The following is a 17,026-nucleotide window of genomic DNA, read 5'->3' as shown; positions in this document are numbered from 1 at the left end:
CAATCTTCCAAAGCTCACTACTGAATGGAAAATATCTTTTCAACTTTGTTAGTTTTATTAAAAAGAAAAAAAAAAAAAAAAAGTTATTTAAAACAAAATTTAACTAGAACAATATACTTTTCTTTTTTTTCTTTTTTTTCCGAAAGATGTTTTAAAAAAAAAACGTCTGAAGAAATTAAAAGTATCAACGTAAAATTTGTTGTATATTTAGAATTACACTTATTAAAAAAATAAAAAAAAAACAACTTTATGTACATGATCGTCACAGAACAAAGATGTCATATTCCAAAAATCACATGTGTTTGGTTAGTAATTTTTCTATTTGGCTAGTCAATGAAAATATTTAGTTGTCAAAAGTCAACTAAAGATAAATTTGTCCATAGGGCCCTGGTCTGTGTACATTTTCCTTTTTCCCTGTGCAAAAATTTGTTTGGCATATCTCTAATCAGTTTACATAATTACCATTTAGTTCTTCCAGCCTTTTTAGCAAGAGGTTACATTTTTTTTTTTTAAGTGGAGCCGATATGTTGTCTCTTGTATCATAGCTTCTGACTGATCTTGTTTCGGTGTTTTTTTTTATTCTTCTTAAAGGATTTGGAATATCAGTCTGTACTCTTACATGCAATGCCCATGAACATCTTATCTCTGCTGGGGCTGAGCAAATATACATTCGCATAGTTCAATGTTCACCCTTCAGCATATGTCTGGGACGCATCATGCCACCATCATTCAGATATGGAAGGATTCAAGAGTTAATACCTCACATTTGTAAAGAAGGATCAACATGATCATATTCAGTTGAATCTGGATCGTTTGAGCCGACTCTTTCCAACAATTTCACCACATCTTGAATGCTGGTTGATCAGGCACAGTGATCCAATGCTGCTTCCTTTTTGTGCAAGCCATCTACGGTTCCAGCGACAGACCCTATATTGATTTTTTTTTTTTTCAATTACAACATTTGTATGGGAGAATTCATATATTAGATTTAAGCTAGTGGCCAATATTTGCAGTATAATGCTCTGTGCATAAAACTAAAAGGCTTAAGAATTATAAGATTGCTTTAGAAACTGGTGTAGGCATTCAGAAAAGCACTCAATACATTTAATTTGTAAACAACGTGCAGAACGATTTAATTAGTAATACAAAATAAGGTACCGTTTAGTGCTGGACAAGGCACATTTTGCTTCTTAATCTGACATAGTTTTTAAATCAGTAATTAGATTTCTCCTACATCAATCAATATAAAACCTATGACTGGATTCAAAATGAAGTTTTCTTTAAAATGGTATTTAAATATTTTTATTGTGATTTGTATCTTCCAAGAAATTGCAATTTAATTCCGCCTATTAACAATGAAACCTGCTGCGACGGCATATCTGCGAGCGGTAGATGATTTTTCGGACGCACGTGTTTTACATCTGTTCATATAAATATTAGACATGGAACTTCTACTAGTCGATGACGTTTCATATTTTTAAAACAATAAGAAAAAAGAATTGTCTTTACCACAGAATTTGAATAAAACGTGCGACTTTCCAGTCAAGACTTTCTAGTAGAAAAATTAATAACGATAGAAATTTTGTTCAAACTGTATGTAATAGTCAATATATTTATTTCTTTTGTAATAAAATTTGAAAAGAATTGGTTAAGAACTTTTTATTTGTACATCGATAGAAATGATAGTGAGCGCCGATATTCATTGTCATATAAATTCATAACAAAACGTCTGTTTATAAAGTGGCTTACAGCAATGAGATTCTGTTACTGTTAATAACTACTGAAAATTTCATTAAAATTGGTTAATTTCTTGAATTTTGGTAAATTTTTAAGTGAAAGAGGAGCTGTAACTCTAAAACGGTCCCCCCAAACTTCTGAAACGCTTTATTTAGAAACCCATTCTTGGCATGGGGATAAGGTGTTTTGTAACTATTTTGTACTTTCACCTAATAATTTAATAAAAAAATTATTATATTGCAGTAACATTATTATTTAGAAACCTATTCTTAACATGGGGAGGGTGTTTTGTAACGATTCTGTACTTTCACCTAACAATGTAATAAAAAAAGTATATTGTAAAACTTGAATGTAACTTGAAAATAATATTACAAAAATAGCGCTGTAATTTTGTTTTATTTCGTCAAAAAATTGTTTTTGCTTAATTTTAATTCAAATGGCTTCACTTGACACCACTTGTATTTAAGTAAAGAATGCTTAACTGGATAAATGGTTTGTGCGTTTTAACTCATTTAAGTAAAAGAATAACTTATCTTGCCTATGATAACATTTATTGGTTTGTTTTACAATCCACGGAGGTATGAAAAAGTGATCAATAAACAAATATATGATAAAGAAATGTTACCAAAGGCAAGATAAGTTACTCTTCTACCTACCTTGATAAATTTTTGGTGTTGTAAGTGTTTATTCTGTTCGAAAAACAAGTGTCGAGTGTTACATGAGAACAAGAAAAAATGGCTGCAATGTTTCTTGAAATCTTTGAAGTCTTAACAACAACTTAAAAATAAACAAAATAGTGGTAGAAACCCACCCAATAATTGTTACAGCAACTTAAAGCCGTTAATATGAAACTTAATTATGCTAATTAGTTTAATATGCGTGAAAACGTTATAATTGTAATCTGTACAAAATTTCTTTTCATTTGATATGCTACAAGCCATATTTTGTTAATTTCTTTGAATCGTGAATAGGTGGCCATCTTGGATTTCTTAGTCACCATCTTGGATTTTTCATGGTGTAATGATGACAAATGATAATGTCTATCAAAATAATACTTCCTATGATGATAAAGCCTTACTTACCATTTTTCTTAGCTGTTTTTATGTTTCTACTTAATGCCGTTAAAATGAAACTGCAATATGCTAATTAATATACAAGTTACCAAATGAGATGATTGTAAATAGAGCCAACTGAACCTTCATGGTATTTTGATATGTTCAAAATTTCATCATAATATCTTAAAAAGATCTGAAGATAGTTTTTTCAAGATGGGTTAGTCTGTAAATTGTACAAATGTCCTACCATTTTCAGTCACAAGCTAGGACTGACTTAAGACAAAATGTCCAGTGAACCATGCATTTTTTTGATACTTTGAATGGTCATAACTCCAGTTCTAGTGGACCGATTTTAAAAAACTAAAGATATTTCTTTAAGTTTTTTTGTTTTTTTTTTATGCACTTTTTAATAATACTTGATGAGTTTATTCGATGTAAAGAAAAAAATGGTGTAGTATTGCTAATTTAATCGTAGCCTTATCGAATAATTTTACATAAGCATATAGAACAATTTTCTGAGAATAAAATTTTAGAATATAATCGTATTGGAGTAAAAAATGGAACAGCTGTTAGTTTTGAATCATTTATTGGCCCTCGCTTACTTTTTATTTTTGGGTTTTTTTTTTTGGGGGGGGGGGTCCACTTTTACAGACAGACTTAGATCTGATGACCTCAAAAGATTAAATTTAGGCAGTATAGGTAGATGTGTGCAAAACAGGAGACTTTAATGGTATGGTCACATTGAAGAAATAGATAAGAGTTTTTGGGTTAATAAATGTAGAACAGTTGAAGAAGTAAGTACAGTTTACAGAGAAAGTTCAAGGGAAATATGGACTAGAAAGAAAGAGGGATAAATAAAGACCTGGGCAGAGATATATTACTTTGGAAGTTAATTTCTATAAGCTGTCTAACATCTGTCAGCATGTAAAGTGGATATTAAACTGATGATGGATTTTACTCCATTCACTGAAGATTATTGGCAGAATTAAGAGTACTCAGCATTTAAATAATTTGTTCTTTTTTGTTTATAACTGAACAACTATAATAAGACAAAAGTAATCTCTTTTGTTGAATTTTTTTTTTATTTTGCTCAAGCTGGGGATGGGGCATTCTCCTAAATTGTAAGCCCCATCACGCACACAAATTAATTTCTTTCTTTTCCGTTCTTTGTGGTCATATTTAAAAGATAAATAAATTTGCATCGAAATTCCCAAAATGTTTATCTTCATGAATAAATGGGAAAGTTTTTGTTTTGTGTTTACAACAAAGTTATGAACGAAATATTTATTAAAAATTTTTGTTTTAAGTATTCAAAATAGCAGACTTTGAAAAGCGATAACAAATAGGCAAAGATAGTTCAATAATAAAATTGATACATATCCAATAATTCCTGATATTAAGTGTCATCAATAATGAAAATATATTTAGAAATTGTTGGCTGTCTTGATTTGACCATACCAGGATTATTTATATTTTATCTTTTTTTTTTAATTTTGTTTATGCAGATTCGTTTTTTATTAATGCAACATAATTTGATTTACAATAGCACCCCCTCCTCTGTATGTACATTTGAATTAAAGTTGAACGCATATCTGATGTGAGGAAATTTTCCTGAAATCTATATCTATAAAAGTGAAATTGTGTGTGTGTACATTTCCCTACCAAATTACTCTGTCAATTTTTAGTCTACAGACTTGAGATTTGACATGAGGGGTATTGAGATTTTGGAAAATCTTTTTAATTGGTTTTCAGACAGAAATTTGTCTGTCAAGGGCTCAAAGTTCAATGATTTGACCTTTGAAAACTCTGCCAAACTCCGCCGCTAATTTTGAGTCTAAACACTTGAACGTGGGTTCCTTGGACATGGATCAAACTTTTTAACTTGGTTTTTTAACTTGAGCCCAAAACAAATGTTAAGGGTCAAAGTTTAAAAAAAAAAAATTTGATCTCTCAGCCAATTTTTAGTCTGAACATTTGAAATTTTACATACAGTGTATTCAGACATAGAGCAAGCTTTTTAATCGGTTTTTGGACGAAAATTTGGCTGCCAGGGGGTCAAAGTTCAAAAGATTTGACCTTTGCGATCTCTAGCAAACTATTCAGCAAATTTTGGGTCTAAACATTTGAAATTTTACATAAACACTACTCAGACATGCAGCAAGCTTTTTAATCAGTTTTTGGGCGAAAATGTAAAGAGTTGACCTTTGCAGACTCTACCAAACTCATCCGCTGATTTTGGGTCTAAACTCTTGAAATTTTAGATGTAGGTTACCTGCACATGAGTCAAACTTTTTAATGTATATACATATGCACATAAAGTTATGAACAGTACATAGGGCCTGAGCAAAGCTGGGCTGGACTGCTATATAATACCAAACTTACAGCTGAATGTCAAGTGGCTCACATTCTCTACTTCTGTGTGGTTAACGCAAGTAAGAGCACAATGCAAGTATAAAATATAAGAAAAAATACACATATATTCTCATAATAAAGGTGAATTTGTATAGCTGATTCCACTGTAATATATCTTAATTTGCTTCAGTTTGTGTCAATCTGTTGCACCTCTGTATTGCAGAATCTTCTATAAATTACATTTATATAAAAACTAGATGATGTTTCAAGGTCCATATCGTATGCCCAGGATTATTTATATTTTACTTTTTCTTTATTTTTTTTAATAAAGCCTGTATTTATTTTATACTAGCTGGCTGTGACGGTTTACTATCCCTTTAAAAAGGTCGCTACTTGAAGCATTATTTTAAAATTCATGATTAACTTTGTTGTGAACATGAAACAATCTATTTCATCTATAAATATAAAAGCGAAAATGTGTATGTTCACTTTTTGTGTATGTCTGTAAAAGGCTTTTTTCCGAGAAGCGGTCGGTCGGTCGGCTCACAACTTAAAACTTTTTATATCACATATAAATCATAATATCTACGAGCTAACAACGGAGGTCGCCTGTCTATTTAATTTGCTCGACTTCGGAAAGATAAATAATCAATATTTTTCACTCGCTGCATGTGGATTAGGTTTTTTCGTATAATAAAAGCGACACTAATTCTGGCAGTATTTTTCCGGTCGCGATCGCCGGAAATGTCCGAAAGCAATCAGATTTGATCAATGTGGCAGACAATTGCTATTCAATTTGGACAATCCTCTTTTTATGGGGAGCTGGTTCTACCCCCCCCCCCAACATCTTGGGGAAAATGAAAGTAAAAAAGCGTTCCTGCAGTAAATGAAATACTACACCACAGTCAAAGTTGACCTCATTAAAACGGGCACCTGCCAATTCTAAATGTTTAAATAAATTCAAACATGTTTCCGTTAGTATTTTGAGGTGGCCCAATGGTTAACGTCGCACTTTCTTTTTTTTTTTTTTTTTTTTTTTTTTTTCACACTTTAATTTCCAACTTTGCCTCAAGGGTTCGGGTTCGGCTTCGATCCTCATACTTACCTACCAAAACTTTTTTATTTTTATTTATTTATTTATTTCCCCCCCACCCCACCCGGAGTTTTGATTTAACTAAAACCACACACACGTCCAAACACCCGGGCAACGCCAGGTACCCCCCGCTAGTTTATAATATAAATCTCACCTGTATGTTTAAATGTATGTATGTTTGTATGTCTGCCTAAAACTTTCGACAGAGGTGACCAATTTTCACGAGATCGGTATCATTTTGAAGCTTGATCCTTCGAACGACAAAAAATTGGCCAAAAACATTAATTCCTTCACCCTCAACTGGGCAGTTTTCTACAAGGAGGGTCAATTTTGGAAATTTTAGATGAGGATTGATAATCTAAATATTAATTTACTTGTCCGTACGTTCTGCGTTACAAAAAAACATCATTGCAAATATTAATGAAAAGCTAATTACCTCCCTTTATAGTCGTTTTTTTATCAGTTAAAAATCATTAAAACCATTTCCTCCAAAAAATTTCAAAAATTAAAAACAAAACAGTCTGTTTACGGTTTGGTTATTTTACTTTATAATTTAAAAAAAGTCCTGTTGAAAGGAGGCTAAGTTTTTTCTTTGTTTTTTTTAAATTATAGTTTATTTTGAAAATCTTTAAAAAATGTGGAAGTGAATTTGTCTGTTCCTTTATAATTTATATAAAAAAAATTATTAAAAACGGATCAAAACAATGTGTGTTGTTGAATTTTCATTGAAAAAAATCTAAATTTTTTAAATCAATTCTTTTTAGCTTTAAAAGGGGTTAAAAAGAATTTGCTAAAACAATTGTTTTCAAATCGTCATTATTTGTTTTATTTTATTTTTCATTCATTTTATTTATAATGTTTAAAAAAATTTTAACTACCGTGGAATTTCCATAGGTTCTGCTAATTTGAATTATTTGGTTTAGTGTTCTCATGTTGGATGGAGAATAACAACTAAAATGAGACTGGCAGCAGCCCAAATAATACAACAAAAAAATTGTCTTTTAAAAATTTTTTTTTAAAAATGCATTGAAATTTTCTATTCTTTATTTAAATAGGAATTTGCCTTCCGGTTTCTTTTCAACAACAAACTTGTATACAATCAAACAGTAACTGGTAAGTAAAGTATATTGTTTGTCTTTCTCGTTCTACTCTTCTAATATATTTGTGTTATATTCTGTTTGAATGAAAATGATATAACCTTGCGGAAAACATACAGTCATTTTTTTTTTTTTTTTTTTTTTTTTTTGTTATTCCTCGTTCACTGTGCACTCACAAGGAACCATGCATGCTTCACTTGTTTACAATGAATACATCCTAAAATGGAGTACAGTTGCCACATCTATGGAGGTACCACTCAGAGCACTCGTTTTTGACCTTGACAGCATAAAATCAATTTTGCGACTTAGTGGGGATGATCTCTTCCTTCCTACATCTCTTCTCTCAGAAAAAAAATGGCATTGCTTGTTTTTCTCTAGTCTATCATTATTTCTACAAAAAGTGCTCTCTATTCAATCTTCTGCTACTCTGCTTCAGCCTCTGTTTCTTCCCTGTAAAACATTCACATCAAGAACTCATCTTATTGCCACCACATCCAAGAAATTTAATTTCTTTCTGTGTGCTTAAAATCAAATAGAATTTCTATGAACAGTTTCTTTTGAAAAACTTCTCATCTGTCAAAGACATTACCACAGGACTGCATCTTTTCAAACTACATGACTATTTTCAAGTCCAATCTCAGCAAATACTCGTCAAGTCGTCATCTTAAGTAATCAAATGTTGTCCATCCTTTTCAATCCTTATAGTATTTTCCATCATCAGACAATCTCATCAGGTAGCTGATGACCTTGGTAAGTGGTTTTTTTACTAGTATGAAAAACGCTAGACTTTTCAGCCTGTTATTATAAAAACTGGCAGAGGTTATAGTCTGTTTTCTCAGAACAAGTGCTTTTTGCCAAGTTGATGGTCGAATATGATTAAATTTGTACTCATTTTTGCGTTAAATACTAATCTGTATTAATCCCCAACTGTGCATCAAACTATAATATACTATCATACTTTGTTCAATGCACAGAATAGGGAATAGTCACCACAATACAATATTGGCATAAAGTTTGGCATGAAGTATTCATTAAAAGACAATAGACTATAACTTTTAACCGTTTTTAACTGGCTAAAGTCTAATGTGTGCGTGTATATATTTTATTTATTTTTTTTTTTTTTAGGGTAAACAGTTAAATATGGTCGCTACAAACAGCCATCTGTTTCAGTTGATGAGACTTCGTGAGGCGACCCAGAACCATTCGACGCTATAGAAAAAAAAATTACTATTTTTATTTGTTTTTATTTATTATTTTTTTCTATAGCGTCGAATGGTTCAGGGTCACCTGACAAAGTCTCATTCACTGAAACAGATGGCTGTTTGTAGCGACCATATGTAGCTGTTTACCCTCGGAAAAATATTTTGCTCTTATTATCGAGCACTATCTAACAGCCTCATATTTATTAGTCCCTACTTTTGAACATCTCAAACCTCCCTATCTTAGGTTGAGCATATTGGGAAGTGATATACAAACTGCCATTAGCGTATTAAGTGATGTTCTTTGTGTAAACAAATCGAGCAGAGGCATTTGGACGATGTCAAAACATTAATTCATTACCCACACAGCAGCAGCCATATAGCACAATGGTGAGAAGCCGTGACTGTTATTTGGGCGGTCAGGTTTTGATCCTGCCTTGACGCAGTTGCCTGTCTAACCGCACTGATGAGCTGTGAAACAGCAAAACAGTACTGTATGTGGATGACTCTGTGTGTATATATATATATATATATATATATATATATAAACAACTGCTCAAGGAGCATTATATATATATTTTCATTGAACAATAACATTTTAGTAAAATTTCTATTATCAGATGGGTTATACAAGAGAAAATGTCAGCACAACAATTATTCATGGCTTGGTGTTATTTACGTAAACCTTACAATGATGCATCCTTTTGCAGTTGACATCTTCCATTGTTACAATTATGTGTTTTTATCTATTATTTGTTTGTTCATTATAAACTGTGGTATTTGCTTGTTTCCTAAAACCTTTAAAAATGTTATGCAAAATAAACTAAAGTACTCTTGGTAGGAGTTTATGCAACCTGAATTAGACTAAGGCTTTGGTTGACATTTTTGGAACGAACGACTGAAGTTTTTTTTAACAAATAATACACTAGACTTTTTAGCTTGTTAAAAACAGGCAAAAGTTATGGACAGTTTCTTGGAATGATTGCTTTAAATATGGTTAAATTTGTGCTCATTTTTTACATTAAATACTAATTCCTATTCATTTATCAAACAAATGCCACAATACTAAGTTCGCTGTACCTTATCATTACAAAAGTCCATACAAAACTTTCAGCTAGATCGGCCCAGTAGTTTCCAGAAAAAGTGGAACAGATAGACAAAGAGAAATAGAAGAGAGATGCTTACAAAATTTTGTTCCAAATATGAAGATACGCCAAAATCTTCTTTTAGCTTTTAACATCCTGTTAGAAAATTTCTAAGTCCAGAACGTCAATCCTCTAAGTTCATAACAAAAAAGGCTAAAAAAAAAAAAAACAATAAATAAAAACTGGAGTTAAAGATTAGACATTTGTAATATATTCACATTTTGACAGATTTAAAACTTGACAGTATGATTTGGAAAGCTTTTTATACAATGCCATTTCCGATGTAATCTGTTTTACACCTTTAGTGCATGACTAGCAGGGAGCGCTTAAACTTACCTGATCGTAAAATACACTTAAATATATCTTAATTTATGCAGATTTCGTATTTATTACAGAGTCAATTCTCTATTGAATATTATATTGTACCTAATGTATGATACTGATTTCAAAAGATTTAATTAAAATAATGACTTGAGTGCCATCAGTTAGAACCAAAACATTTAGTACTCCAGCCGTTTGAGCTATTATGAGATAAGAAAGATTTTCTATACGTGTTATTAATCCATCCAAACAAATATTTTGCTCATTATAAACCATCCTTGGTGTATGATTACTATTTCCTGTTAATTTCAATGTTATGTGACCAGTAGTTAGGTGTTTATCAGTTAAATATTTACACACACACACACATAAATACATATATGATGATTGCTACTTCTTGACAGAAGTTTGCCTTCTCTTCAGTTAAGCGGTGTATGTCTGTACATGTAGGTGACTTTTTAACCCAGCTTTAGTCCTGCATTAAAGTATGCATATGTGACATAAAAACTTTCCTTCTTGTAAAGGTGATCGCATGATAATATTATGAATCCTCGAAAGTTGTGTCAGGCCACTTTTAGATTTGCAGATTAGACCACAAATATGACAACTTAGTGTTGCCAGATGTGCTATAAAGTCTACCGCATAAGACTGTCATTCCTGTCTTTGATTGTATTACATACATACGTATATACATACATCTACTGTTTTATTTATATAGATGTAATTTAAAAATATATTTGTTTTATGCACATATGCATCATTTATCAAGATTTCATCTGGCATAAGATACACTTAGCATAAGAGCTGCATTTTACAATAAATTCATGTTTTTAATAGTTTATTCTTTTTAAAGGTTATGTTATTTTCCCTCTTGACATAATTTGCAATTCATGCTGTTAATACTACAAGCTGATGCTTCTCTTTGTGTGTGTGTGTGTGTGTGTGTGTGTGTGTGGATGTTATTTGTTTTTGCGATACATTTTTGATTGAATTCAATTATTTATACTAAAGTGCATTTTTATCTAAATGCGAGTTGGGAATAATTTTCCCTTTTATCAATTTTGGTACCCCCAAATGGGGAACGGCATATATATAATGTTTTTAAAATACAAGTATCCATTGACACGTGTTTTGTCATCTACAACTCATCAGAGTGGCTATATTTTTTAATCTTTTATTCTTGTACGTACTTGGGTAGGCTTGTGCTCTTTTTCTATGTTGGGTGTCTTAAGGTCATTGTTTGAAAGATTTGTCTGGCTCTAAATCTTTTCAGTTGTATTTGTCTATTAGTTTAAAGAATAGTTTGCCTATGAGCATAATAACTCTGCTACTGTAGGGTGGGTTGAACCAAATAATCTTGTGGTTTTTGTTAATGCTTGTTCAGCAGACTGCAAGACTAGTGACCTGAAGACGGCACTGAGGAATGGTAACCCAAATTATCAACCAAAGCTGTTTCGGATTGTTATTATACAGCCATTTGTAACCACCAAAAATGCCCTCTTGGTGTTTAATTTGGTCATTGTTGTTTCACTGAATTGACCTGACTTTGGATAGATTTGATTACACCTGTGTATATTTAAATGGTCTTTCAAATATCTAAGATTTAACTTATTTTGACTAAGTTTTTTTTTTTTTATTTCTTCCCATGCAGATGCCTAGTGTTGGGTTCATAATTTTTGTTAAAATTACCTTTCAGTACATTTGATAATTATTTTATGTTTCCTGCATTCATGTTGCCAGGTGCATCTATTCTTGTCAACATGATTTCTCTGTACACACAGCCTGGATATTTAACAATACATTAAAATCAGATTAATTAAATCACCCAAAATTTCCCTGACATTCTCCTGGTGTCATTTTCATATTTATATCCAATTAATATTTATACCCCAGCCATGGGCAAATAGCTCCACTGCCTTGTAGATTCCTTGCCAAAAGTTAAAGAAGTAAACCCTTCCAAAACTCAGGTGGTGAAACTCTGCAACATGTTTCTGGCAACTCCTGCACCGACTGTAATGGTTTGCCTTTCTGTCGGATTCTGATAAGGAGACCTAGGTTTGCCCAGTTACAAGGCTTCCCCTTTTGACAGAGGAGGATCCTGGTTACTGGGCAAACCTAGGTCTCCTTATAACCCACCCAGGCCTGTACCTGGAGAAGTCACTTCAGCTTCATGGGGAGTTAGCAGTTACCAGTTATAAACCCAAGCTCAACTGCACTTAAGCTTGGCGCAAGGGCTTAATCAGTAGAAGAGAAGAGAGAAAGACAATGAGAAGAAAAAAGAACCCACAGGCGACACCCCTGCTGCCCCCACCATACAAATTATTGACTACACCTGCAGCAAGTACCAACGAAGCTGCAAATCTAGAATTGGACTGTATAGCCACAGTAGATGCTGTAGTGCACCACACTAGGTGCAGAAAGCCATTATCTCAAGACAAAAGGTTGCAATCATATCTGATTTTATCTCCAAACTCCTCTATTGGCACATATTCCACAGCTGGTTATTTGCTGTGCCATCAAATGATTACTTGTGCCAGTTTTTAAGAAACTTTTACTCCTTCTTGCATTTCATAAATGGTTTTATTTTTATTGCGTTACCTATTTATGATGACTGTATTTGGAATTTTGCCATTTCAAAGAGTTTTTAAGCTAAATAAAAAAATTAAAAAATCTTCATTTATATTTCTCTTTGTCTGTCTGTTCAACTTTTTCTTGGAAACTATTGGGCTGATCTGGGTGAAATTTTCTATGGACCTCTAACAATGAACTAATTATTATGGCATTTGTTTGATGCACTGTTAGGTATTAGTATTTAATGCAAAAATGGGCACAAAGTTAACCATACTCAGCCATCAATTTGGCATAAAACGCTTATTCTAAGTCAACAGGCTAAAAACGTCTAGTTTTTGTATTATACTACCCGACTATCTCCTTTTTTGCCTTAAATTTTTGTTTCAAATACAGATTTTCGTAATGAACTACGAGACATTGCTTATTTTATTGAAAATCTGTCATATAAATGTGATGCTTCTGTCTTGCTGTGTGGGGGCGCAATTAAAAACAATAAAAAAAAAATGCTCTACACCAAGATCAAATAACTTGAGTAAAATTTCAAAAGAAATCTAATTGTGGTATTAATTTTGTACTAGCTTTACAATAATATTGTTACAATTATCAAGGGAAGATTTTTTTTATTTTATTTTTTTTTTATTCATGATTAACAAAAAAAAAAGGGGGGGGCTAGCTGACTGGTTTCTTCCTCACTCCTCTAGAATTGAATTGAGGGATTTTATTTTTAATTAAAAGGGGAAACCTTTTACCTCTTTAATGATCAAACAGAAGCAAATAAAAATATTCTCCTTGCTTACATCAATATACTGTAAACCCACGTTTACAGGATTGTATAAACGCGGGGATACACTTTTTTTCTTTAATTATGAATATAAAAAAAACAGGACTTCCTTTCATAATTGCAATGTTGAAATTTTGTACCCCACAAAAAAAATCATGAAATAACATTGTTGCAGATCTGCATTTGGACTAAACAACAAAGTTTTATTCTAGAAATTAATCCCTTCCATGGCGACTGAAAAAAATGGTGATTGCGTAAATTAGGTGAAAACATTTTTACATACTTATGTCCTGCCAATTTTGAAAATTACGAAAAATGATCCTGATCTGCTATATGTATTTTTAACACAAAAAAAAAAAAAAAATCAGCCACAATTATATTCTGATATTTTGTGTTTAAAAATGGCAGAGTTACAACTATTTAGTCTAAATTATTAATTGCAGTTACCTCCCCTCGATTTTGAGAACTCTTCAAGATTAAAACATGCTAAAATTATAGATTGATAAACTTGATAAATTATTTTTACTTATAATTATTTTTTTTACTGGACCTTTTTTTTTGTAATTCTTGGAATTGATACTGATTTCGACATGACACGTAAGTACATAATGTTTTCACCTGAAATGTGTTTGTGTAAAACATGACTAATCTGCACAAGTATGAAAAACAATTTTATTTGGCAAAACAGTGCTTGTTTATATTGGTGATCATTTAAACTAACACATTTCAGGTGAAAACATTATGTACTCATACTTATGTGTCATGATGAAAATTATAAAACAATGATCCAGTAGAAGATATGCTAGATGTATTTTTAACAAAAAATCATCCACAATTGTGTTTAAAAATGGCAGACCCTTTAAGTCAAGGTAGATAAGTCGGTTTGTCATGCAAAATTGTTCATATAGCTATTCTTTATTTATCATAAAAATGTGTGTACATTTCTTAAGGCATACAAAAAGTTGATAATTGAATAAATTCTGTTTTTACTTGTAATTATTTTTCTACTGGATCAATTTTATATATTTTTGGAATTTATATTTATTTCACCATGACATGTATGCAATGTTTTCACCTGAAATGCGTTGGTTTAAAAGATCGATAATGGAAACAAAGCACACACAACACATTTCATTCTCATCTTAATTCTTGCTAAAAAGGGCCGAAGAATTTATTAAATTTTAAAAAAATATTCCTTGTTTTTTGGGTTTTGTTATTTTTTGTTTGTTTTTGCAACATTTAACCGTTTTCCAAATTTCTTTTGTTTTTAATTCAGCTGAGAATCCACCACAGATTTGCCTCGGATCAAAATCGAAAGCAGCAGAAATTTGTGTGAAATTTTCTAACATGACATTTCAAGTGAATGTTCACGAAGAACACAAAACGCAGCTAAATGGTTGTGCTAGTTTTAACTTGAATCTTTTCAACCGGACTATTGGTATGTACCCTGTGGGCTGCTTTCAGATTCCAGACCACAAAAACAAAGATCAAGATCCTCAGCTAGGGAATTGGATGCCTTGAAAAAGAAAAAATTAACAAAAACAAAAAGGATATCAACTTTTTGGGGCTAGTCAAGCCATTTTATTTTCTCTATTCCTACCCAAACTGAGAATAAGAACCAAGATACACGAAAATAATAATTCGAACATCGAGGAACTTTAATTGCAAAGTGTCAGATGAAAGACATGTTCCTGAAAAGAATTTCATCTGTGGAATTGGTATTTATAGAGGAAGGCATACAAAGCAACAAAAAAAAAAAAATGTGCAGTTCATCCACACACCTTCCTCGTTGTACACCTACTTTTTTTTTTTTTTCTCTTCTTTTTCATTTTTTTCTCCTGTTTCAGCAAGGTAATCCGGTATTGCTCAGGATGGTTAATTTGAAAGAAAAAAAAAGTTTTTTTTTTTTTTTTTTTTTTTTTTTTTAATCAACGCCATAAAAAAAAAAAAAAGCATGATGTCATTTTTATTATATATAATCATTTTTTTTAAATAAATATTCCAATTTCTGTTGTGAATATTCCAATAGTTTCAAACACTTCAAATCTCATTTCAATAACAAATCAGTAGTTTTTATTTCATTTTACATTAAAATTAAGATTGGAAATGAACAGTAATCGTTTCAAGATATAATAGACATATCTGTGACCTGTTGGGTCATAGCCACTACCACTATTTGTTCCACTTTTATTTCATTCAAAAAATGAATAAACTGTGACATATCTTTGCAGAAATCCACCTTGTAAAGCTAAACATAATAATCTCTTTAATTCTATAATATCCTTATGAATAATATAGAAGTTAACAGCCTATTAATTTGCTGTCTAATTTACATATGCGTGTACAAATACTCTATGTCAATTAGCTGAAGAGAGCCGCTCTTTCTCTAAATGCTTACGGAGTCATTAAGAAATATTAGAGAGTGGATGAATTGGCACAAAATGAAAGGGAACATGAGAAATACATAGATAGCTCGGAGAGAGATGGGTGACTTGTTCTATTATAAAATATCAGAACAATTAAACAGATTTTTTTTTTTACACAATTCAATCTTAGTACTCTAGTATGTTTTAGTATGCATTTTTTTATTACAGTATATAGGGGAAAAAACTGTTTACATTTGTAATTGTTTAAACCAACGCATTTCAAGTGAAAACATTATTACGTACTTGGATATCATGGTGAAATTAGTATAAATTCCAAAAATTATGAAAAATAATCCAGTAGATGTGCTAGATGTATTTTTAACAAAAAATCAGCTACAATTACTTTCTGAAAGGTATTAGTTTGAAAATGGCGGACTTGTCAATCGAGGGTTATCTCCCTTGTTTATCATACCGCCTTTGTTCCACATTAAGGCATACAATAAAACTCAATAATTCGATAAATTCTATTTTTTTTGTTATAATTATTTTTCTACTAGATCATTTTTTGTAATTTTTTAAAACTTATACTAATTTTATCATACCACATAAGCATGTAATGTTTTCACCTGGAATGCGTTGGTTTAAAAGATCACCAGTATAAACAAACACAAAAAAAAAAAAACTTAAGGAAACAAAAATTGATTAACTTATATTTTGTATTTACAGAAGATGGCATTCATTTTAAGCGATGCAATCTACAACAGCATAAAACAATGGTTACTATTTTTAAAATTTGGATTTTCGAATGAAACTATTTTTCAGGAATTCTCTAATTTGCGGATTTCTATAATTTTGAAAATAAGAAAATGATCATCAATACAAAAGGTTTAAGTAAATCATTTAAAAAAATTATTTGCATTTAAATGAATTATAAACTTTTAAATAAAATGGAACTGTAACAATCTGCGAAAATAGGGTCACAAAATAACCAAGCATCAAAATAGTAATTATTTTTCCTTTTGTTTTATAAGAGACCGTAATGTTATGTAATAAATGAAATAAAAATTAATGAAACCCCTTTGTTATTGATGTGAAATTTTAAGGATTTATGACTAGGGCTAGGACAACAACATATTCTTTTCATTGTTTTGACTCTCAAGTGTATATCTTATATGCTTTCATATAAGGTGATGTGTTTCTCAGTTAATTGTCTGTGTCGGATATATACTGGAGAGTCAAAACAATGAAAAGAATATGCTGTTGTCATAGCCCTACTTATGACTCATGGCCCAAAATTGAAATTTTTTTT

The 17,026-nt window shown here is 31.2% G+C and overlaps 1 protein-coding gene across 1 annotated transcript in view; it reads left to right on the top strand.

Annotated features, from left to right (window-relative positions):
• The window catches only part of LOC145263753 (uncharacterized), an 87,352-nt gene extending 72,081 nt beyond the window's left edge, over positions 1-15,271 (top strand). The window contains exons 3-4 of the mRNA XM_080120773.1: positions 7,293-7,350; positions 14,628-15,271. Coding sequence (XP_079976899.1) covers positions 7,293-7,350; positions 14,628-14,872 — 303 coding nt within the window. The 3' untranslated portion in view covers positions 14,873-15,271. The remainder of the gene's footprint in view (positions 1-7,292; positions 7,351-14,627) is intronic.
• The last annotated feature ends 1,755 nt before the right edge of the window (positions 15,272-17,026 follow it).

Source organism: Euprymna scolopes, chromosome 39 (genome assembly GCF_053919585.1).
Source record: "Euprymna scolopes isolate OS-2025 chromosome 39, ASM5391958v1, whole genome shotgun sequence".
NCBI lineage: Eukaryota > Metazoa > Mollusca > Cephalopoda > Sepiida > Sepiolidae > Euprymna > Euprymna scolopes.
Note: the sequence above shows the minus strand (reverse complement) of the source record. Positions and strands in the feature narration are given on the sequence as shown.